The sequence below is a fragment of the Tachysurus fulvidraco genome, chromosome 1 (genome assembly GCF_022655615.1).
Source record: "Tachysurus fulvidraco isolate hzauxx_2018 chromosome 1, HZAU_PFXX_2.0, whole genome shotgun sequence".
NCBI lineage: Eukaryota > Metazoa > Chordata > Actinopteri > Siluriformes > Bagridae > Tachysurus > Tachysurus fulvidraco.
Window position 1 is genome coordinate 37,088,848 of NC_062518.1, and position 23,604 is coordinate 37,112,451.

Consider the following 23,604-nt stretch of genomic DNA (forward strand, 5'->3'; position numbering starts at 1 on the left):
GGTAGTTCGGATAAGTGGTAGTTAAAATGAATGAATGAATGTTTCTGTTGTGCCTGTTGGGCCATGAGAGCTTGTAATAATTGAGAAAACAACAAATGCAAAAGGGATTCAGCAAATCTTAAATGAGAGCATGGACCTGAAACTTAATGAATTTCTTAATTCTATGCCTAATCTCAAGATTAAAAAGCTGCCCAGCATGTTGCGATGATAGTAATAAAAAAAAAAAGAAAAGAAACCAGCAAAAAGCTTGTTACGACTAGAAGAGGTAACCATGCTGCTTCTGCACTGTTGAGGCACTGCATGCTGTGCTAATCAGTACAGCTCTGTAAAGCAGCTAGCTGGGAATTCAGCAATAAACTCCAATTGTACTTTATTTGTGTCGCTCAATGTTAGTACAATGTGACTGGAAAGAATATGAGGGAACACACAGACACACACACACACACACATTGATTTTTTAAAAAGCATAGAGTCAATTTTAAATCCGATCTAAAATCATAACTCTCACAGATCTGTAGCAGGTATTTTATCTGTAGTTATTTCTCTTAGTGCTCTTAGTACTATCAAATATTAGCTAGTACTCAGTACTTCACCTCACTAACTTATGTTAGTTTAACATTACCATAATTGGTAGTGTTATCTATGGTTTATCTGCCTCACATAATTTTTGCTATTTATACTTATTTTTACATGTTTGACTGACTAAAACAAGATTAAGCCTTCATAATATGAAACAAAACAACCACTAGCATCAATGTAGACAGGAAAAAAGCAGATTAAATGGGGTTTATTGATAGATACTGTATAATGAAATGCATACTACTTATAGTTTTTTTTTTTAACAAATTATTACATACTATGATATACATTCATCTATTTTCAGTAGCGCTTATCCTACACATGCTAGTGGGGAACCTGGGGCCTATCCCAGGAGACCCTGGGCACAAGGCAGGGTGCCAACCCATTGCAGGGCACAATCTCACACACACACACTCGCACACTACAGACAATTTAGAGATGCCAATAATGCTAAAGCACATGTTTTTAAACTGGTGGAGGAAACCAGGGTACCTGGAGGAAACCCTTGGGGCATACAGGGTGGAGGTGAGAGTCAAACCCCAAAAATACAGGGGAGAGAAGAATCTATGCTAAGCCACTGTGTCGCTAATACATAACTTTTATTTGAGTCACCTACTGCTGCAATGTATCAATGTGTCGTTCACCTGATTTAAACCTTTTTCCTTTTCTTTTCATACATTTCTAACCAACAGTGTACTAATGACCAAAACTGTCTCATTCAAAACCTCATGAACTTTGCACATAATAATGCCAGCCCAACCTGGGGACTGGGTGTCACATGGGAAACGAAAGTAGAATGAGGGTGTTTCGCTTGTCTCTCAGCAGCACTTCCGTCAGCATGAACAGTTTGGCCCAACTCATATCCCTCGCTGGTGTTTTTGTTCTGGAGGAGAAAGGCCACAGGATGTAGCCACTCAAAGGCAGTAGAAGTGGCTTCCTGCTGCGGGAAATGATCAAAAAAATCAGACAAGCCCCTTATGGAGGGATGAAGTATGCATGCTGACTCTCACAGGTCCTTGCACACTGAGCTCAGTCTCCATCACAGGCAGATGTAAGGTAAGGAAATGTACATTTCTGATGATTTAATGTGTTTTGATTATTGAATATAATGAGGGTTTTTTTTTGGTTTTCCAAGAGTCAACACAAGCACTGCAATGACAGCTGGAAAGGTTAGGGCCCTGCAGTGAGAACAGTTAATGTTCAAATCTTCAAATGTCTTTCACATGGGAACCTCATAGAAATCATGTTTATGAGTAAGTACTTTCTATACTTTGGCACTGAGGTATAATGAAATAATGAAAGCTACGCTTTCATGTTAAGCACTAACAGATGCAGATCATTAACATGAAAGCCCACCACTTTTTATACACTTTTATCCACAGACCTGACAAATGGAAGTTGCCACATTCCTCTGGAGACAGATCGTGTTGGTCTAACCTACATCTACAGCCTGGCCTTTTCTCTGGGGCTGCCGGCAAATCTGCTTTCACTGTGGGGACTTTACCAACTGGGCCGCTCAAGCGGAGCTGGAACTCAGCTGGTTTATATCCTCAACCTTCTACTGTCAGATCTCCTTCAGTTGCTCACCTTGCCTTTGTGGATCCTCTACTTACAGAGAGCACATCACTGGCCCTACGGTTCCATCACCTGTCAGCTGGTGGGCTATGTCTTCTACGTGAACGTCTACGCAAGCATTGCCTTTCTCTGTCTCATAGCACTGGACCGATGTCTGGCCATTGTGTACCCACTGAGCAGCCGCAGTGTGAGGAAGGTTCGGCTGTCTGCATTCTCTGGTGTGGTTGTCTGGACTCTTGTATTCCTCTTCTGCCTAATTGGTCTCTACCCATCTGTATTTGAGCCACAGAAGGGCTTGTGTTTGGAGCAGTATCCCGTCACCCCAAGATACGCTTACTTTCAAATAGCCACGGTGGTACTGGGTTTTCTGATGCCATGCTCTATACTTGGGTAAGTGTGTGACTTCATGGAAGAGTGTGTGTGTGTGTCTTGGCAAAAATGATATTTCCCTGTTGATGAAGAGTCTTACAGCAGCGCTGTTGAATTCTCAATGCTGATTGGTCAGAAGGTGTTGATTAATTTTTCATAACCTCAGCTCAGTAGTCCCAGCTGTAATTCAAATCACAGGCTACTGTTAATGTGCTTCCTCTAATATGTTGCCGTTTCTATAGTAACACTTCCTTTACTTGTTGTGGACTTGCAGCAGAGTCTCTTATAATCTGATGTTAATCAATAGCGTTGTTATTTAGGAAAGAAGTATGTACACTGTGATTATTTTTCCATAACATCATGCTCTTGTTTACAAGCATGTCTGCATCTTAAATAAGAAAATAGCTTTTTTGTCAGTTGATTAATTCTCTACCTCTACCCCTTTTTCCGACAGTTGCACTTCTGCCAGAATCGGGGTCACACTACACAACTCCCCCTCTATCTCTGATCACGAGCGCAACAAAATTGTGGGCACCCTAACAGTCATCACCATCATCTTCATCGTGGTCTTTGGGCCCTATCACATGGTGGTAGGTTATAGATTTGTAGCGTTGCTTCTAACTGAAGACCAGTGTATGTTAGAGCGCTCAATCTACCTGTACTACAGGATCTGCTATGGACTAACCAGTCTTAATACTCTGTTAGATCCCCTCTTTTATATATTCCTTTGTCAGAATGCTCGCCTTGAGCTCCAGAGATCTCTCCCCTGCCTCCCGTTACCGCACAGGTCTGAGGGTCCATGACTTTTGACCCAGAAGATGTGTAGTTGCCAGAGGCAGACTGGTTTCTTTATGCAAAAGAAAAGCCTGCAGGTCCTTTAAAAGGCTTATCAGGTGTTTTGATTGATGACCCGTCAGAGCTTTGATTGCATCTGTTGTGTTACTGGGTCCACTGGTATGAGAGACATACGACTGCTACGTGTCGTACAGTGATACACATTTCTCTGACGACAACACCTTCAGCCAAGCATGCAGGCTCTGAAACCAAACAATAAGCCTCACGCTAGCATGTTTGAATTGTTAAAATGTCTTATCCGTCATATTCTGTAAGATTTATGCTCTTAATCAGGCAGCATTCTACAAATATTATTCATTTTTTGGAGATCTTTTAGAGGGCACAAACAGTACAGTTCATATGAACGATAAAAGGATTTTTTTGGATTTCAATACTTTTCTATACATTTAAACTGAAAAATCTTTACTAAAGTCAAATAAAATTAAATATTTTCTTTCTTATTTTTCAATTTTCCTTAGCTTATTCAAATCTGGTTACACCTGTGTTGCATTTGTGATGTATTTAAGTTTGCGCTTATTTAGCAGTATTTAAGTTTAGCGGATCATGTTAGCAGTTTATTCATGTTATTCATCATCTGGTTTGAGGTCATCATCAGTTTATCATCATGCTTTCTTCCACTGTGGTCAGTTACAGCTTGTGTGTTACAAGGCCGATTCCTATATCTCTTACTCCTACTCAAGGACAGATTCCTTGAGCTAAAGCTCTACAACACTATTACTGTTACAAACGACTTAAAAATAAAAATATATGTAGTCATTTTTTTTGCACTGCCAACAGTCTGGTAATGGTCTGTACTTAGAGAGATGTATATTGCATGTTAAGGAAAAATGACAAGTACAAGCTGTCCTCATGCCTGAGCTTTTGACCTTTTCATGATTAGTTTTCCAGATAGTATGTTTCCACACAGCAAACCTTTTATAGAGTTTGTTCCTTTTTTTCAGGAGTGGCTTCAGTCACTGGGTCCATTAACAAAACCTGAAGTGCTCTGCACAGTTATATTCTCCCTCTGCTAAGATACTTGATTAAAACCACAAAGGGGCTTAAAACAGTTTATGAGTTTTCCAAGAAAAAAATCTAAACCTGTCAGACATGTGTTATCTCAACGGCTGGAAACGAACCTTCAGAACATTTCCAAGTATAAGATCAGAGTCAAAGACAAGTTGTGCCTTTTCTGTATCCAGAGGCTGTTCATCTTAAGAAATGAAAAGGTTACAAATCGTTCCTCTGTTCTCTGTACTGTCATAAAGATGATTCAAACAGGTATAAGGATTAAGGAGTAATGGATTACGTATCTGCGAATAAATTACAGCAAAAGAATGAAATACTGTCTGTGGTATATTTTAAACCTGGTTGTCTAAAAGGACATTATATTATATTACATAGTTTTATTAGCTTGTGTTGCTTTTTGGAACTGTTTTCTGAACTACTAGATCTAGCGCGCACTACAGTACATCTATGAAACGTCCGAAATCAACTTTATCAATGGATTAAAATATTTTATTCATACATTTAATATTATGTTTTGTTTTGTTTTGCATAAAATAGAATTCTGCCTTTTTTTTTTTTTTTTTTTTTTTACATTTACAGCCTTCCTTCAAACACAAAATGGAAATCTGAAGCCTACATGACAAAGTAGTTTATTTCTTAAGTTTTAAAGGTCACCTTAAAGTACGTTTTTTGCGTCTTCACCTGTTTCTTATGTCACTTCATGAAACACCCCTTCATTTCACTGAAGACATGTAGATGCACATGAGGGCAATAAATTATCCCAGTTCTGTCATAGATGAAGCTCTGTGGCCCTCTGCTGGTTTTAACCAAGATCAAAACACAATTAACAGCACTGGCAATAAAGACAGCCCTGAATGATTTGTTTGTTTTACTTTGCTTCTTTTTCCAGTTGACTGTGATTACAGTTGGTCTACATTTGTCTGTTTTTTGCACCTGTTTCTCCTTTAAGAAAAAAAGGTTGAATATAATAAAAGATAATAAAACTCATTTTTAACTAAGATTAACACCTGAAATGAGTCCAAATGATACTTCAGTAAAGTATTTTTTGCTGATTCTGCTTATTGTCATTTTTATAATGTCCACTCATGACTACAGATCATGTGGAGCGACTGGATCAAATGACCTCAAGAAGACCTCAGACATCTGCAGTCTTCAGCTGTTCCCTTCTTTGGTGATCCTTTCGATCAATTTTGTAATTCTACCTCAGAAAGTTCCACCTTCTATTTATTAAATAATAAATGCACCGATTGTAGAAATAAATAAATAAATAAATAAATAAACAAACAAACAAACAAACAAATAAATAAATAAATAAATAAATAAATAAATAAATAAATAAATAAATAAATAAATGCTTTTACTAAAAGTGCAATAAATGAAAAAATAATAAGTTATTTATTTTATGAAGGGTTATCTACACGGTACAGACGTGTAACCAAATTGTATTAGCAAATAATCGTAGCACAAGATGATGCAAACATGCTTTTGGAAAACTTTCCATTGACATATTCCTGCAATCTGTTTGGTCGGCCATGTGGCCCGACCACTACGAGATAGCAACAGGCCAAAGAGTCAAACTCAATTTCCCGAAAGAAATAATCTCTGACTTGGTGTAAGTCATTGCTACTGGACATTTAATCAGTGAGAAATTTCCAATTCAATTTTAATTGTATTGTACTTTTAACAATGGACATTTTCACACAGTTTTACAGAGATATATAAATTCAGGATATAAGTTTATGTCTAATGAGCATGCAAGAGGCAAGGAAAAACTCCCTGAAATGATTTGTGGAAGAAACTTTAACTGGATAAAATAAATAACTGGCCAAACATCTTAAAAAGAATAGGTAAATTCCAAGACATACTAAGGGATACTCAGAATGGAAACATGGTTAAAACACTCCATATATTTCTAAATATTTAATGAATAACATTAATGATATGTGAGACGTTTCAAGTACATTATACACCGTCATCATATTTAAGAGCAAATCTATGTGTGTGTTTGTCTGTGTGTGTCTGTGCGTGTGTGTGTAAGTGTGTGTGTAAGTGTCTCTGTGTTTATGTATGCGTGTCTGTGTGTATGTATGTGAGTGTCTGTGTGAGTCTCTGTGTGTGTGTATGTATGTGTGTATATGTGTGTGTGTGTGTGTGTGTGTGTGTGTGTGTGTGTGTGTGTGTGTGTGTATGTGTGTATGTTTGTGTCTGTGTGTGTATGTATGTGTGTGTCTGTGAGTGTGTATGTATGTATGTGTGTGTAAGTGTGTCTGTGTGTATATGTGTGTATGTATGTGTGCCTCTCTGTGTGTCTTTGTGTGTGTGTGTGTGTGTGTGTGTGTGTGTGTGTGTGTGTGTGTGTGTGTGTGTGTGTGTGTGTGTGTGTGTGTGTGTGTGTGTGTGTGTGTGTGTGTGTGTGTGTGTGTGTGTGTGTGTGTATGTGTGTGTCTGTGAGTGTGTATGTATGTATGTGTGTCTGTGTGTATATGTGTGTGTGTGTGTGTGTGTGTGTGTGTGTGTGTGTGTGTGTGTGTGTGTGTGTGTGTGTGTCTCTGTGTGTCTGGGTGTGTGTATGTATGTGGGTGTCTGTGAGTGTGTATGTATGTGTGTGTATGTGTGTCTGTGTGTATATGTGTGTGTCTGTGTGTTGTGACAGACAGACAGACAGACAGATAGTTTGTGTGTGTCTGTGTATGTTTGTGTGTGTGTGTGTGTGTGTGTGTGTGTGTGTGTGTGTGTGTGTGTGTGTGTGTGTGTGTGTGTGTGTGTGTGTGTGTGTGTGTCTGTGAGTGTGTATGTATGTATGTGTGTCTGTGTGTATATGTGTGTGTGTGTGTGTGTGTGTGTGTGTGTGTGTGTGTGTGTGTGTGTGTGTGTGTGTGTCTGTGTCTGTGTCTGTGTCTATGTGTTTGTCTGTGTGTATGTATGTGTATGTGTGTGTCTGCGTGTGTGTGTCTCTGTGTGTGTGTCTGTGTGTATTTATGTGTGTGTATGTGTGTGTCTGCGTGTGTGTTTGTCTGTGTGTGTATGTATGAATGTGTGTGTATGTGTGTGTATGTCTGCGTGTGTTTGTGTCTGTGTATGTGTCTGTATATGTGTGTGTCTGTGTGTGTCTCTGTGTGTGTATGTATGTATGTATGTATGTATTTATGTGTGTGTCTGTGTGAGTATGTGTGTGTCTGTGTGTGACAGACAGAAAGACAGATAGACAGACAGTTTGTGTGTGTGTGTGTGTGTGTGTGTGTGTGTGTGTGTGTGTGTGTGTGTGTGTGTGTGTGTGTGTGTGTGTGTCCACGCATGCCTGTGATGAACTGGCATCCCATTCAGAGTGTATTTAAACCCTCTGATTCTGGGTCACACACCCATTCCTTTACTTTGTAACCCTAACCAGGATAAAGAACTTACTAAAGATTAACAAATGAATGTATTATACTTTTTTATAATATACATTTTGGCTTATTGACTTTATTGAATTAACTGCAGAACCCAAACTAGTTATAATGAAAAAATACATAAATTATTATAATACTGCAAGCATGCAAGGTGTACAGAAGGTAGTGAGCTTTTGGCTCAAACATATTTAGCTCTGGAGTACGGTGGCTTAGTGGTTAGCACGTTCGCCTCACACCTCCAGGGTCGGGGGTTCGATTCCTGCCTCCGCCTTGTGTGTGTGGAGTTTGCATGTTCTCCCCGTGCCTCGGGGGGTTCCTCCGGGTACTCCGGTTTCCTCCTCCGGTCCAAAGACATGCATGGTAGGTTGATTGGCATCTCTGGAAAACTGCCCGTAGTGTGTGAGTGAATGAGAGAGTGTGTGGACCTGCGATGGGTTGGCACTCCGTCCAGGGTGTATCCTGCCCTGATGCCCGATGATGCCTGAGATAGGCACAGGCTCCCCGTGACCCGAGAACTTCGGATAAGCGGTAGAAAATGAATGAATGAATTTTTAGCTCAAGTAATCAGTCAATTGGTATTTTAGTGCCAGACAGATAGATAGATAGATAGATAGATAGATAGATAGATAGATAGATAGATAGATAGATAGATAGATAGATAGATAGATAGATAGATAGATAGATAGACTGGGTACAGGTCTTTTTTTTTTTTTTTTTTTTTAGAAAACCACAGTGTAGATTCTTGAATAAATTGTGGACAAATGTGTACACAAATAGTTTTGTGAATCGGTATGGATCGTAGAACGTGTCGGCTAAATTTAGCACAGAGAAACTACAACCAATCAGCAGTTCAGGCACTGGATTTGTGTTGACCAGCCTCTGAAGTCTCCGCCAATGGACAGCGCTGTTCTTATTGAATGACGGGCGTTCTGTGCAATCATCGAAGGCTAAGAGGATTGTGGGCGGGGATTGAGGTTGTAGGGGTGGGCATTTGGGGGGTCATTCACAGTCGCGGATTTTCACTCGGACGGCGCGCGTGCGACGGGAGGACGGGCAACGGGGCTGAGAGCGGTTGCCGGGTGATAGGAGATTTTTTTTAAAGCTACAGCTGTACGACGCTCCGAAGCGATTTGTGATTCCGCAATAACTCACACTGTCCCCTTAACACAAGCAGTAACACTTACTAGCTGTGTTACTTAGCTAGTAGCCCGGCAACCAACCGAGGAGGTGTTTGTGAGAGCTAATTAGCGACCGTTAGCTGTTTGCTAACATCGCCGTAGACGTTAGAGATCCCGAGCAGCTAGCTGCGTTAGCCGGATCTATACAAACAACACAAGTAAGCGCTCACTGTCTCTGGATCAGTCGCTGGATAGATAGATAAATAAATAGATACCTAGTGCTGTTAACCCGAGGGGTGTCTAAGGGGAGCTAGCAGGCTAACCGCAGACATCTCTGTCTTTGCTAACTTACTCAGCTCCTCTCCCTCCACACCGAAACGCTGGAAATCCGAAAGCGGCCGGAGGCAGGCGAAGCGCCGGCGAAGCTGGGGCTGTTAGCGGAACCGCACAGTGGAGGAGGACCCGCTGAGAGGCACAGCGGCGGGGACGCAGCGGCCGCCATGGACGGGCTGCCGGTGGAGGTGCGCGGCTCTAACGGGGCCTTCTACAAGGTAAGACACCTTCGTGAACCCGTGTGATGCCGAGATTAAACCCGGGACAAATCTCAACACCGCCGTTTAAGCGGTGAGACCTAGACCGAGGTAGGATTTTACAGCGTCTCGTTCATGACACGAGGTTCGCCATCACTTTGTAACGGAGGCCTTGACAAACCGTGAGCTCGCTTATCCAGGGTTCCTGCGCAGGTTCGACCATCAAATGTGAAAATCCAGGAAGTGTCCTGATGGAAACAATGACTGGTGTTGTCAAATGATCATCCTACAGACACTAAGGTTCTGACTCGGTTGTGTTTAGAGCTTGTGTTATTGTCCGCACGAACACATGCTTCTAAACGATCCCACGTTTCTTCTTAGTGGTCTTTAGCTACATCCAGGATATCTAGGATTAAATCTTGCAAGACGTCCTAGGATTGTTCATGCTTTATTAGGCATTTGTGCAGCTTTACTTAACAGTGGGTATTAACACAATGCTTGTGTGTTATATGTGAAATACAGCTTGTCATTGGAACCTTCACAAACCAAGCTGTGTTATTTTGATGTTAATAATCAGGATCACGACTTTTAATAAGTGAGCCTGGTTCTTAACTATGGGGCAAACAAACAAATCAACCAAACAAACAGTGGGTTTCACTGTTTGTTTGGTTGATTGATTAACTTGTATATTGTCTAATTTGATTCTTTGGGGTTTCTGTTTTAGTGGCTCAGGGAAAAATAAAATCCCTGTTTGTAGCACTGAACATCATTGCTTGGTGATTGGTTTATTATTTGCTGTAGTTGTAGTGTTATTGGTAATAATAGCAGGTTCTATACTGAGGGGTGACTTTAGTGGTCTGTAAGTTTGTTACTGAGGGATAAGAGCAGGTGGAGAAGGAACAGGTGATCTGACACTCAACACGCTCTCCAAACCCCCCACGGCTGCTGCTTATGGCTCGGCTGAATCCGGTTCCGCTCTGCAGGAATAACTTTAACTCTCATCAGAAGTTCATTTACAACCACCACTTTTTTCAGAGCATGGTCATGTTTTCACTCTCCTTTACGAGTTAAGCCTCTTCTTTGCGATTATTGATAAATCCTGTTACTAATGTTTCTCACCGTTATCACTTTTTTTTTGTACTTCCTTCTTTTTTATAGGCTGGTCTAAAATTTGTGCAAAAAAAGTGCTTATACTTGTTTTCCGCTTATACTTCTGTAAAAACTAAAACTCTATTTGTGAATTAGACTTTATCTACACTAGGAGGATTTTTACTGGGTCAGTCAGTTATGTTGAGTCTGTCACAGTGAAGCTGATGATGGAAATCGCATACACGCTTCAAGTCTCTTCACTTTTGGTATCAGTGTTATATAATTGCTAGCTCTGCAGTTTGAATATCTGCACAGAGATTTGATTACAGTTGAGCTCCTGGTGCTACTAAGACGTGCTTATATTGAAAACAATAACCTACTGAATCGTTTAGTCAACATCGTATTAAATAGGCGGTCAGAACATAGTGCTCATTGGTCATCACTGACCCATCTCATGCAGACTGTAGTGACACTCCCTGAAGTCTCAGACCAGAAAGGGATTGGCACTGTATTCACTTTAAAGAGTGGCAAATGCTAAAGACTTATTGGACGTTGTTACGCTTCAGGCACGTGTCCCAAAATGGCGACTGTAACTGAGTTACACACTTTTCATGCTATTAACCCATATTTGTTCTGTTACCCTCTGAATTAGGAATGCAGTTGCTGGCTGTTCATAGTCTTCTTTTTTTTTTTCTACCTTTGAATGCCAAGCAAGTTAGTGATGTGTAGGTATATAACTGTCCTATCTCTATTTATACTGGAAGCCTTTTTAACCTAATGTCATATAGTGCATGCACAAGAACATGAAACCAATGAAGATTTTCCAGGGAAAGTGCCTATCCAAGCAGGTGGAATACCAGCGGTCTTGGTTTACTCTCCTTATCTTTTCCATTTTTTGCTGCCCCATATTAGGCAGTGTCGCCCTGCCAGCACCGTCACTCAGCCTGCGCTGTGGGTTGGAGGTGTGTCTTGATAAAACTGACTGGTGGTATGCTGTATGAAGAGCAGATTTTTAGGGGTCCATGTTCACTGTCTCACAATCATGTTCATAACACGTATTTCACTTTCCCTGTGATGTGTGCCACACTTTCAAAAAACTCACATACTTTGTCACATACTATGTGAGTTGTAGAAATGTTTTCTCATATGAAGCCTGGCCTGACTGTCAAAGGCGAACCTGAAAGGGCTCTAGTGCCCCTTGAGACCAGAGATGTCAGGAATATTTAAATATGGATAAAAAAAATCTTGTCTTTTCTTCCCCTTCCTTATAAAACTCTACCAACCTCAAGAAACACTTACGGCATTATTGTTTATTATTATTATTATAACAGTTTTATTTTTTTGTGTCAAGGAAAGCTTGCTATTTAGTAAATACTATATGAAGCTTAACATGGCCTGTTTCCTCTGTGTCCTTTCAGGCGTTCATCAAAGATGTCCACGAAGACTCCCTCACGATAGTTTTTGAGAACAAGTAAGTTTATGTAACTTTTTTTGGTGCGAGTAACACTAGTGGATGATCTCCAATAACCCTAAAGGCTTCATGGTTTAATGATCAAACAATGCAGTTTTTGGGCCCAAATGAACTCAATTAACAGTTAGAAAAACATTTGACGTTTTGCCAGTAATTAGTGTTTGTTTCTGCTAGCCTAAATTTGCTTGTGTAAATCCTCCATTTCTCAGTCACTCTTTCTCTCAGCACCTGTCCTAACTTTTCTCGGTGTCTCTCTTCCATGTTCTGAAAACCCCACCTCATGTCCCACCTCATATCCCTTCTCACAACTTTCTTATTTATTTATTTACTTACTTACTTATTTATTACCTCTTTGAGCATTCATGTTGATTTGAACCATTTACTTTCTGCAGATTGATCAGTATACTCACTGGGCCATATTTTATCCATAGCCTAAAGCCCTAGTTGCTAGTCCAGTTCATTCTGCCCTGATGAGGGTGAGACAGAAATAGCCCTATGAGATATGTGAACTCGGGTGGGGGTTGATGACGTCCCTGCCATTCTTGGACTGGTTACGTTGACCTGTCGTCAACTATAACTGTAATCATTCACTTGTTCTCATGCTGTAAATGATCATCAGATTTTCTGTATTTTAATGTGTGCTTTATTCAGAAAGAAATACAAAGCCAATATTGGAGTACCACTTGTTCTATTAGGTTTTGCCCAGATTTGACTCAACGTACAGATTAATGTGTGTGAGAGAGAGAAAGATGGAAATGTAAGGGTGATGCCTTGGTGGCAGTCTTTGTCCCATGATGCCCAATGTGTTACAAACAGGTCCAATTCAGGCATTTCCTTATTTCCTACATTTGTAAGGAAATATTTGAAGCTTAGTATGATTCAAAATGAAATCTGAGACATTTTTATACAATTACTTTGACAAAGGAGTCTGCTGATGGTTCAGCACGTATGGGTTAAACATCATTTCTTCCAGAACCAGTCCTGTGAAGGCTGGAATGACGTGTGACTGGGGAAACTCTGTGCATTTACCAGACATTTAATGTGTGGATGTTCTATATGTGAACAGAAGCCAATACATTAACAGAAAAGAGGATGTGTTGATTTAATATTTATAGTGTGTTATGCTGACAATTTTTTTTAAAGTGAGAAATTTAACACATTATCACATTAAAGCGACAACCTGGGGAAAGTAATCTTTGAAAAAAACACATTTTCTGGTCATGCATTTAAAATACAGATTTTGTCAAATATTCTGCTATGTAGGATTTACAATGAGTTACATTCTGTGTAAAGGAAATGTTTGTGTGCACATCCTGCTAGTATACCACAGTGTGGTCATGGCACACTGATAGTATCCTAGGGCTTGTGTCAAGTGCTTAGTTAGTGTAGATTTTGTTCCCAGCGAAGAATTGAGGGCAGAAAATATTTGTTTATTGTTTGGTGCTAATTAAATACGCATGTATATACGTGTATGTGTGGATGTTTTTTAGCTGGCAACCAGAGAGACAGCTGCCGTTTAGTGATGTGAGGTTGCCACCCCCATCTGACTACCACAAGGACATCGGCGAGGGCGAGGAAGTGGAGGTAGGGCTGCTGTTACCCTAGACACTGCTCCTCCAGATCACAACTTTACACACCTTTTGTTAACTATTTCAGTGTGTAAGATCACATTGCAAGTCCCTTTGTTCTCACCATAACAGCTGTTGTGGCCTATTATGAAGTGTTAATGGCATTAAGAAAAGGTTCAACCATGTGGCCACTTAAACACATGCTATCAGTGGTCTGACTTAAGTTTATCTACACCAACCATTTGGTGTGTTTTTCCTATACATTTTCCTCCCTCTTTGCACTTAATGTGTCTATACTTTGTGTCAGGTGTACTCCCGGGCAAACGAGCAGGAACCCTGCGGCTGGTGGCTGGCGAGGGTGAGGATGATGAAGGGCGAGGTGAGTCTAAAACTGGTGGGTTACCATTCTTCCTGCAGTAGCCATACGTAGCTCTTTGTTCTGCTATAAGCAGCATGAAATCTAGGAGTGTTCTTAAACTCCTCACATCTCAATGCAGTTTTATTGTATAAGTATAATCCAGATTTTAAGTCTTTGCTTTAAATTGTATTGTCATTTACATGCTTTTTTTTTGTCAGAACTGTTTTTTTTTTTCTGTACTTAATCCTCCTTATCTGATTATTGTACATGCTTCTCCAATAGAAAACGGCATTAAATATATAAACAGAAACTTTCGCTACATATAACAAGCTAATATTTTATTTGCCGACATTTATATGATTTAAAGATTTTGACTTATAGTCGCATAAAATCGTGAGTCATTTTTTTTCCCTGCTGAGAGTTTAACATGAGGCAAAGAAAATGAAAAGATGTGCTTCCTGTCCTCTATTACAGAGAAAGCAATCATACAAATTCAAGCTGCTTATAAAGAAAGTGTGCATGCTGTGGGTCAGGGCAATAAAAGTACTTGTTAACTTTCAACTTGAAAACGTATCTACAACTAAAACATTTAGGATATTGTGTACAAATAAGCTTAGATGAATGGCTGATATTCAATAACTATTATAAAAAGAAGGCAATAGGAGACTCATTTATAATGTTTGTCCGTTGTCATTATGCCACCGTGATGATTTGTAATTGAGTTTTCATAAGGCTCATATTGTTTATTGCTTTAATTCCAGAGCTGATCTTTATTTTAAAATTATAGAATTGACTGCACGTACAAGCCAGGCCATAAACACTGGCCTGCACATACTACTGCTTAGTCTTAAGCCTGAATCCTGGCATTCAGACTTGCATTTGCACTGTTCAGCGCTTCTTTTGTACCCTCAAATCTGGAATTTGAATATTGATGGAGGTGTTTCAAGCCCATTGGGAGCACATTTTGGCCTAATAGCACAGATACATAGCTCTTGACCCAATTACCCATAAACGTACCTCTAAGATATGACTTCATCTGTGATAATTGTATAGACAGTGTCCGTGTTTGAGCATCTTTGACCGCATGTCATTAAAGCATGTTATGTTTTGCTTGGTTTAAGGGTTTGCTTGGAAACGAATGCTTGAATAGACATTACCAAATTAAGTGTGCTTTATTTTAAGATGTCCACCTTCCAGATTTGTCCATTGGCTTAGAGTCCAACACTATCATAATCTATTACAGTGAAAGCTCTCTGTGGGCCATCGACGTGTGTGTGTGGCACAGCAGCACCCTTGTAAAAATCCTGCATAGAGTAAAACTCTTGGCTTCCATCACAACTGCTCTTGCATCCTATTGCTAGCACCTTGGGTGGCTCACTTCTGCTCATGTGCACACACGCACGCACACACACGTCTGCTGTCTAAGACAGCACATTGGGTAATGTGAAGCATTAAGCTCTCCTCTTTAAAATGATGCACAAGCTGGTGTTGTGCTCTTATCCACTCCATCTCCAGCACAGTAGTATAAGATCACACTTAGTCTTGGTGTGTTATATAATAGCTCTGTTCATTAGGGTAAATGGTTCCAGAATCAATGTGTGAGAATCTAACTTGCTCTACCTATTCCTAAAGATCCCTTAAAGCTTCTTGTCGCAGTATCTTTTGTCAGAAGTGCTATACAGGTACAATTTAATTGAAGTCATTGAACCGTTTCATTTGGTAAGAGAAATGTTCTGCAGAATGAAAGTCCTGCCATTGAGTATGGTCTGAATTCACTGAGCGGTGTGCTAGTGCATTTATCAAAACAATCAATGCTTCACTCAAAGACTAATGACTTTTTTTTTCTTCCTTTTTTTTTCTGAGCATAATACACAAAACAATGCTGTCTTTTGAACTTATTTAGCTGGAGGTTAGCATGTGAAAGAAAGGGCATTGTTAGTGTATGACTTGTCCTTTGTGTTTCAGAAGTTTTTATTTATTTTTTTTATACATCACTCTTTGTATTGTTTATTTTGGTTTGGTGTTTTTCTTCTCTTCTCACTATTTGGACTTGTTTGGATTGTTTTCAGTTCTATGTGATTGAGTATGCTGCATGTGATGCCACATACAACGAAATTGTCACGTCAGAAAGAATCCGGCCTGTCAACCCCAACAGCCCTTCTACCTGCAACTCCTTCTACAAAACCACTATTGCTGTGCCCGAGGACCTCAGAGAAATGTGAGCGTGACGCCTTCATCCACATGTTACCTGGCACATCAAATGTGTCACTTCAAATACAATTCAAATTTTCATATCATTTATGTATTCCGGAACAAAAAAAAAACACATTTGCATGATTAGGATTGTGCGTTACAGTTTCAAGACTCTTGAAGTGTTTCTTAAGCAAAAAATGATTGAATAAATTACAGAACACATACATTTGGGATTCACTTTTTTTTTCTTTTTTTTTTTTCCCCCAACCTTCTCCCCCCTTCCCCCCAATTTGCTGATTACATTTGGCAGCTGTTTAACTGACAACATCCACAAAGACTTCAGGAAAGCGATCGGCGCCAACTGCGTCTTCTACAGCAGTTCAACACATGAATTGATTGTACTGGTCAGTACATTTCTCTCTTTCTGTTGCAGGTTCTCTTCACTATTCTTTACTTGTAGTCATTTCTTTACCCCAGTGCTAAGTAATGGAAAAGGAAATGCTCTTTTTCCACAGTCTACAAATGACTCCACAGTGAAGCGTGCCTCCCTTCTGAGTGACATGCACTTCCGCAGCATCCGTACCAAGCTCATGCTCATGTCCCGCAACGAGGAGGCCACCAAACACCTAGAGGTGCACGCAGACACGCACATGTATTCGAAATGTCAACATTCAGACTTTGAAATTCTTTGAATTCTTACATGTAATATACAAGTTTATTTTTCCCTGCAGGATTCTTCCCATGGAGTCACAATGACAAGCTTATTAAATTCTTAGTAATTGTTATTTAAAAAAGAAATGTTGAAGCAGAAAAAATATCAGCACGAATAAAAAAATCTCAATGGAGTAATTGTACTGCAGGGATCATAACTTGTGCTGTTTGATTAAGCAAGAAAATAAGCAAAAGCTAAAGTCTGTCCTGCTGCCTTGTGTTTGCTTCAGACAAGTAAACAACTGGCATCAGCCTATCAGGAGGAGGTACGGGTGCGTGAGGATCTGATGGGTTTGGCGATTGGCTCCCACGGCGCCAACATCCAGCAGGCCCGCAAGGTTCCTGGGGTTACTGCCATTGAGCTCGAGGAGGAGAGCTGCACCTTCAGGATCTACGGAGAGGTGTGTGTTTGAGGAAAGTGAAGTGTGTTGGTGCTTTAGTGATATGGTTATAGCACATCCTGGTGTTCTTAAGCAAGAAGTTTAAATTTTAACACGGTGTAACGTACAGTGCCCTCAGCTGTGCTGTAAACAGGGTATCGATCAAACAGTGCTGGCCCTCTAGCAACTTGAGTTTAATTTGAATTGCACATTGTATAAAAATTAACATACCTTAAGGACAAACGAAAACTTAAGACTCAACTGCTGAACACAATTTTAATGCAAACTCAACAAATGCTATTCGACCCTGTTTTGCTAAATTTCCCGGTCTCTGCTCTACCCTCTTTCTGTGTCAGACCCCAGAAGCTGTGAAACAGGCTAGAGTATATCTGGAGTTTAAAGAAGACTCCTTCCAGGTTCCCAGGAGTCTTGTTGGTAAGTTTACTTGGTGAAATACAGAGATCCTTAAGCTAAAACTCTGGAAGTTAGAGTTAACGTTGGTCACTGTTAAAGCGCTCTCTCTCTCTCTCTCTCTCTTTTTCTCTCTCTCTCTCTCCCTTAACATCTAGGCAAAGTTATTGGGAAAAGTGGCAAAATCATCCAGGAAATTGTGGACAAGTCTGGTGTGGTGCGTGTTCGGATCGAAGGGGACAATGACAAAAAGCTGCCCAGAGAGGAGGTAAGTCTGGTGGTGAAGCATCGACACACCTCACACGCTGCCTCAATAGTTCTGATGGAATTAGTCACAACATACTCCAGCTCTGATCTTTATGCTCTATTTATTTATTTATTTATTTATTTATTTATTTTTAAATAGTTAAAAACTAAAATTATTTTTTGTTTTCATAACATGATGTAACTTACTACGTATGTTTTGTTTTTGTTTTATTGTCTTTTAGGGTATGGTTCCCTTCATCTTTGTAGGAACTAAAGAAAATATCAGTAATGCTCAAGCTTTGCTGGAGTACCATGTGGCCTACCTGCAGGTAAGCCGTCTACTGAGGGTTCTATACGTGTCCGACTTTGTACATCAGTCATCACCTGGCCTGCTACAATGTACAATGGCTTGCTATTTTTATTTATTTATTTATTTTTGTCTGACTCATGTTGGCACAAGCAGCACGTGGTGACACAAGAGATGATAATCTTACGTGAGCAAGGCAGCTTCAGTTTTTAGAACCAGTTGCTGCAGTTGCTCCCCATCAGCTTAAATCTTGATTGGTTAGTTCCACTGGCAGTTAAAATACACTGGCGTCTATAATAGAAGCCTGTAGGGTTTATTGTAAGGTAATGTGTTAGTGTTATACTCCCAATCAGTAGTTTACAGACTTTACAGTTGTTTTTTTTTATTTAATCGAGAACATATTTTGTGATTTGTTTAACTTAATTAAAAGGTTGAACAATACAGACTAAGCATATTAGGATTTGAATATATGTATATGCATTTTTTTTTCTATTCTCCCTTGCAAATTTCTGCATAAAAAATGTTCTCGTCAACGGTGGCAAGACACTTAAGCAAAGAAACTATTCAAATTGCAGTCAAGGGAAGAGATGAAAAGACCGCAATCAGCTAAGCTTACTGCCAGTAAAGGCGAGGTACAGATGAACTCGAACACACCTTATGACTGCGAAGTGCTTGAAGGGATTTAGATTTATTTTTGTTTTTGTTTTTCTCTGGTATCTAAGATCAAAGGGCAGTTGACAGACAACAGATCAGCAGTCAAATACTCTCTTCATTTTAAAAACAATTACTCGGGCGTACAGGTTTGTGCAAAAATTCCAGACGGCCATGTTTAGCGCACTACAACGCTGGAGATGGAGGCTTATTCTAGACTGGTCACCTGACATGCTCCCTCATGGAAAGCTGCTGATCACACCTCTTTTAATCACCACCAGCTAAAGATAACTTTTAGGGTGGTGCCAGGGGGACACTTTAGGGTGTAAGGGTATGTTGGAGGATGGATTACAAGCTACATGGCCCTGTGCTTCCCGAAATAGCCCCTTAGCCCCCTCAGCAGCCGTCAGTGTACAACCCTTCAGCTGTTGTTCAACGATGCAGCTGTCACACACTACAGTGACATCCTCATAATTTCCCTCAATGGAACGTACTGACTGGCGTCTTTTTAGTTCAACTTACACACGTTATTCTGCATTCCATTTGTCTCTACACCTCTGTGAGTCACCTGAAAGAAAATATCGTTTATATAAATTTGTTTAATTAGTCTCGCACACAGAGATAAATAGGTAGGTGACTTTAGCAGCTTCATGTTCTGTGTTTTAGTGACTGAGGGGTAATAATCAAGCCTACTGGTTGTGTTTGTGTTTCTTGTTGGTAGGAAGTGGAACAGTTGCGTCTGGAGCGGCTGCAGATCGATGAGCAGCTTCGTCAGATCGGTGTTGGTTACCGTACAGCCCCAAGCCGCACCAGTGCACCTGGAGCCGGTGATCGGGAGAGGGGATACCAGACTGACGAGAGCAGCAACTCTCTACAGACTTCCCGCACGTATGGCGGACGAGGTCGCGGGCGCAAATCCAACAATGCATATTCTGGTTATGGTGAGTCAGCTGTGCATTATGTCTTCCACTATTGTTTTGTTTTTTAAGTTTTGAAGACTCGTACGGCAAAAACTTAACATGTATAAAATGGAGGAAATGCCTGTGAATTTTTTAGATCGTTCAATTGAATTTATGTGCAATAGTTGTATTGTTCATGTGGAAAGAGTGAATATTTCTATTGCAAATGCAAAATGGGGATTTTTTTTTCCCAGCCAAAGCTGGATTCAGGTTATTCTGTCTACAGAAACCAGGTTGCTCTGCATTGTTACAGTTATGGAATCTGGATTGTATCCTAATGAGATTTTCCATCATGTACAGTTAGAGACATAATTTTTACTGTGTAGCATAATACATGCAAATCACTGTTATGGATTTTGATGTATTTCTATGCATCATGTGGCTAAAATGTGTCTACAGACTTGATCTTGTGCAGAATTCTAATAAGGCTGACGTCTTCTGTCAATCACCCATGATAGGAACAAACTCTGAAATGTCCAATGCGTCTGAGTCAGAGGATCTGGGAGAGCGGGAACCAAGGCCCCGGGGAGTAGGCGGTGAAGAGAGGGGCTCCCGGAGAGGAGGCCGTGGTCGAGGATCCAGCACAGGCAGAGGCCGTGGAGGCCCAGGATCCCGCAGCTCGAACACAATTAGCTCAGGTGCCCAGCTTTTATAATAACTTATTTGTTGTTTTGTGATGTGTTTTGGTTTGTTGACCAGTGTGTGTGCTGTATGCAAGGAAGAGTTGGTGTGTCTGTGTGTAACACACACTCTCTATTTCATCAGTGCTAAAGGACCCTGACAGTAACCCCTACTCTCTGCTGGAGGGTGAAGGTGATGTGGGCGGAGACACTGATGCCAGCGAGAGCATGGGCGGCAATGACCGCCGCAGACGTTCCCGCCGCCGCCGTAATGACCAGGAGCCCAGTGTGATTGATGCTGCCAATGAGTCAGATGGCCAGGCAGCTACTAGTGAGAACGGACTGGGTAAGATGAGCGCCGGTGTAGCTCTGATCCCAGCAAGACTGTTGCTTTAGAACATGCAGCACATGAGACCATAACATGCCCTCACGCTGCTTTTCAGATGATGATGGCAAACCCCAGAGGCGAAACAGAAGCCGCCGTCGCCGCAACCGTGCCACTCGACCTGAGGGAGGCTCTGCCAGCCGTGACAGACAGCCAGGTAAGAGAAACATTGTTATACAACTAATTAAACACTTTGTTCAGGAATCATCTGTAATTCAGAAAGTAAAGATTGTTCCATCTGCAGCATGACTATGCAGTCTCTAGACATAATTAGACTTGGTGTATGCACATAAGGGGAACTGCCAAATCACTACCTTCCTGAGTTGTTTGATTTTTTTATTTTTGGTCATTATTTGCAGTTACCGTGGCCGACTTCATCTCTCGCGCAGAATCTCAGAGCCGACAGAACCTTCCAGTGAAGAAAGATGAAATCCAGCATGCCTCCCTCCCTAAGGTACATAACACATGGGCATGTAACTACATGCTTAGAATAATATAATATAAGCAGTAGTTCCTTATTTATATATATATATATATATATATATATACATATATTTTTCATTAAGTTAAACACTAATTGGACAAAAATGTATATGGATTGGTTTCCCCATTTTTTTTTTTATTATTATTATTTATTTATTTATTTTTTAAGCTAATGTTCACTATTTCAAAGTACTAAATAATGACAAATATGGGCAATAGACCAATCCACTTGTTGGTTTCGTTAACAGGAGAATGGGACTAGTGTGAAGAAGGAAGAGCATACCCCGTCTAAGCGTTCCCCTAGCAATGGTGTGGCATCATCTGGGGAGGCTCTGACACTGGTGAACGGCGTTTCCTAAATGGAAATTGCAAAACGTCAGCTCACCACTCAAGACCATTGTCTAGAGCAAGACACTACAGCGATCTGTCCCTGCTTGCATTTACGTAAAAATACCTTTAAACAGACGAGTGAAAAATCGACTAAAAATCTTGAATTCATATGAGATTGAGGAGAAAAAAGATATAAAAAAAAAAGACAAACGCATCTACTTAAACACTTTAACGGTGTATGTTTATCCTATCTATCAGTACTTAGTGCATATGTAAAAGAAGCTTGCCAAAAAAGAGCTGGTGGATATGCTTCGAAAATCTGACGTAACTGAACACAGGATGTGACTATATGTTTTTATTTTTGGAGAAACGGTTTTCTTTTTTGTTTGTTGTCGATGTTTTTTGTTTTTCTTCACTGGTGTGGGATTGGTCACATTCCCAAACAGATGCATCTCTGAAACAGTGTTAGAGGCGAGAGGGGAGGAGCTAGCCAAGAGATTGGGTGGTGTGGGCGGAGCCTCTCACATGACTGGCAGTTGAGACTATGGTACTCTAAGATTATGGTTGTGTGTAGGGGGAAGGAAAGGAACGACATTGTGCCTTGAATTTGAAAAAAAAAAAAACTTGAGCATTTTTGTTTTTGTTCGTGGAACAACAGATACTGTTTCATATGCTTTTTTTTTTTCTTTTTTTCAAGTAAAAGAGAAACCAGTGCTAGGAGAGGGAAGACAGGATACAATTTGATACTAATGCCAAACTAGAAGGGTAAGAATGTTAATTTGTGGTAGAAGTCATGATCTGGATGGTGTTTGTTTGTGTGTGTGTGTGTGTGTGTGTTTGTACACATGTAGTTAGTATGCAACCATAGACGTAAATTGGGAGAACTGTTGCATCATCTCAGAGCCAGCTCTGTTGTGAGGGACGAAAGGATGCGGCCACGTTAGTTAAAGGATAGATGTTCACTTCTGTGCTCTGCATTACACAGGCAAACAGGCATGGCAGCATCAGGAACAGCCTCATATACAGACATGCAGTTAGATATCTGCCTGAACCAGATTGTGTATTTTACCCAGAACCGATATTAAGACATACATCAGTGCCTCTGATCCTCTACCCCCCAAAAAACACCACTGTTTCTGAGCGGGAGTATATAGGATGTGATGGCGTGGGAAATTAATAAAGATAATGCACCCAGCTGCAGTTTTGACACCACAGCAGATGATGTGGTTTATACACACTGTGCCTGCTGAACACTTGAAAAGGTGATTATTCCTCTGTGGTGCCCTCTACTGGATGGGTTTGGGTTTTACACAACCTAGTGATCAAGAAGGCATGTTGTGTAGGGAATAGCACAGCCTCTGAAAAGTTGAGAGCCAGCCACACACACACACGCGCGCACACACACAGTGGTGTATGTGAATATAAAGTACACTCCAATGTTGTCACTATACAGTTTAGACTTCCTGAGTCTCTGGTCAAGAACTTTAAACCTGAGTTTTAATCCACTTGCCTCGAAGGCCAGGCAAGCGTGGTGTTTAAATGGAACAGCATGTCTGTCACGTTATCGAATGTCGCAGTCAAAAAGACAGACCCGGGGGTTCATGTCCCCCTTTGGCTCACATTACTGTCATCTTGGTTCTTGCTCTCGAACTTTTTTGGTTGTACTTTTCACATCATTAAAAAAAAAGAATAAAATTGAAGTGAAAAAAAATATTTCTGGAATGAGCCTTTTATTTCTTTCTTCTTTTTTTGTGTGTGTCATTTAGGCTGATTCTTTTCATCCATATCGAATTGGTATGAAATAGCCACTGAAACTAAAGTGTCAGAGGATTTAGTGAGGTCTCTGGCTTTTACCACTGGTTGACTCATTTGGGTGGTTTCATATATATATATATATATATATATATATATATATATATATATATATATATATATATATATATATATATATTTACTTTACAGTCGCATATATATATATATATTTACTTTACAGTCGCGTCTTTTATTGCAGGGATCTCT

At 40.3% G+C, this 23,604-nt stretch overlaps 2 protein-coding genes across 6 annotated transcripts; both read left to right on the forward strand.

Moving 5' to 3' along the window:
- Positions 1-1,432: 1,432 nt before the first annotated feature.
- On the forward strand, positions 1,433-5,386 carry si:dkey-165a24.9 (probable G-protein coupled receptor 132). 3 transcript variants are annotated; one of them, XM_047822506.1, is made up of 5 exons: positions 1,433-1,635; positions 1,715-1,832; positions 1,962-2,544; positions 2,978-3,113; positions 4,320-5,386. In XM_047822506.1, the coding sequence occupies exons 2-5, from the start codon at positions 1,823-1,825 to the stop codon at positions 4,389-4,391; spliced, it is 801 nt and encodes a 266-aa protein (XP_047678462.1). In that variant the 5' UTR covers positions 1,433-1,635; positions 1,715-1,822; the 3' UTR covers positions 4,392-5,386. The 3 variants fall into 3 exon arrangements, with proteins under 3 accessions (XP_047678462.1, XP_047678456.1, XP_047678460.1); XM_047822500.1 differs by lacking the exon at positions 4,320-5,386 and having other exon boundaries at positions 1,434-1,635; positions 2,978-3,818; XM_047822504.1 differs by lacking the exon at positions 4,320-5,386 and having other exon boundaries at positions 1,434-1,630; positions 2,978-3,818.
- Positions 5,387-8,774: 3,388 nt separating this feature from the next.
- On the forward strand, positions 8,775-23,298 carry fxr2 (FMR1 autosomal homolog 2). Of its 3 annotated transcripts, none has more exons than XM_027178309.2 (18): positions 8,775-9,111; positions 9,250-9,444; positions 11,931-11,983; positions 13,474-13,567; positions 13,859-13,945; positions 15,979-16,127; positions 16,413-16,506; positions 16,618-16,734; positions 17,044-17,214; positions 17,550-17,628; positions 17,763-17,872; positions 18,093-18,179; positions 19,530-19,749; positions 20,226-20,405; positions 20,533-20,733; positions 20,831-20,929; positions 21,132-21,226; positions 21,504-23,298. In XM_027178309.2, exons 2-18 carry the CDS (start codon positions 9,394-9,396, stop codon positions 21,612-21,614), a joined length of 1,998 nt encoding a protein of 665 aa, XP_027034110.1. In that variant the 5' UTR covers positions 8,775-9,111; positions 9,250-9,393; the 3' UTR covers positions 21,615-23,298. The 3 variants fall into 3 exon arrangements, with proteins under 3 accessions (XP_027034110.1, XP_027034111.1, XP_027034112.1); XM_027178311.2 differs by having other exon boundaries at positions 8,776-9,111; positions 13,859-13,930; XM_027178310.2 differs by having other exon boundaries at positions 8,775-9,444.
- Positions 23,299-23,604: the final 306 nt, after the last annotated feature.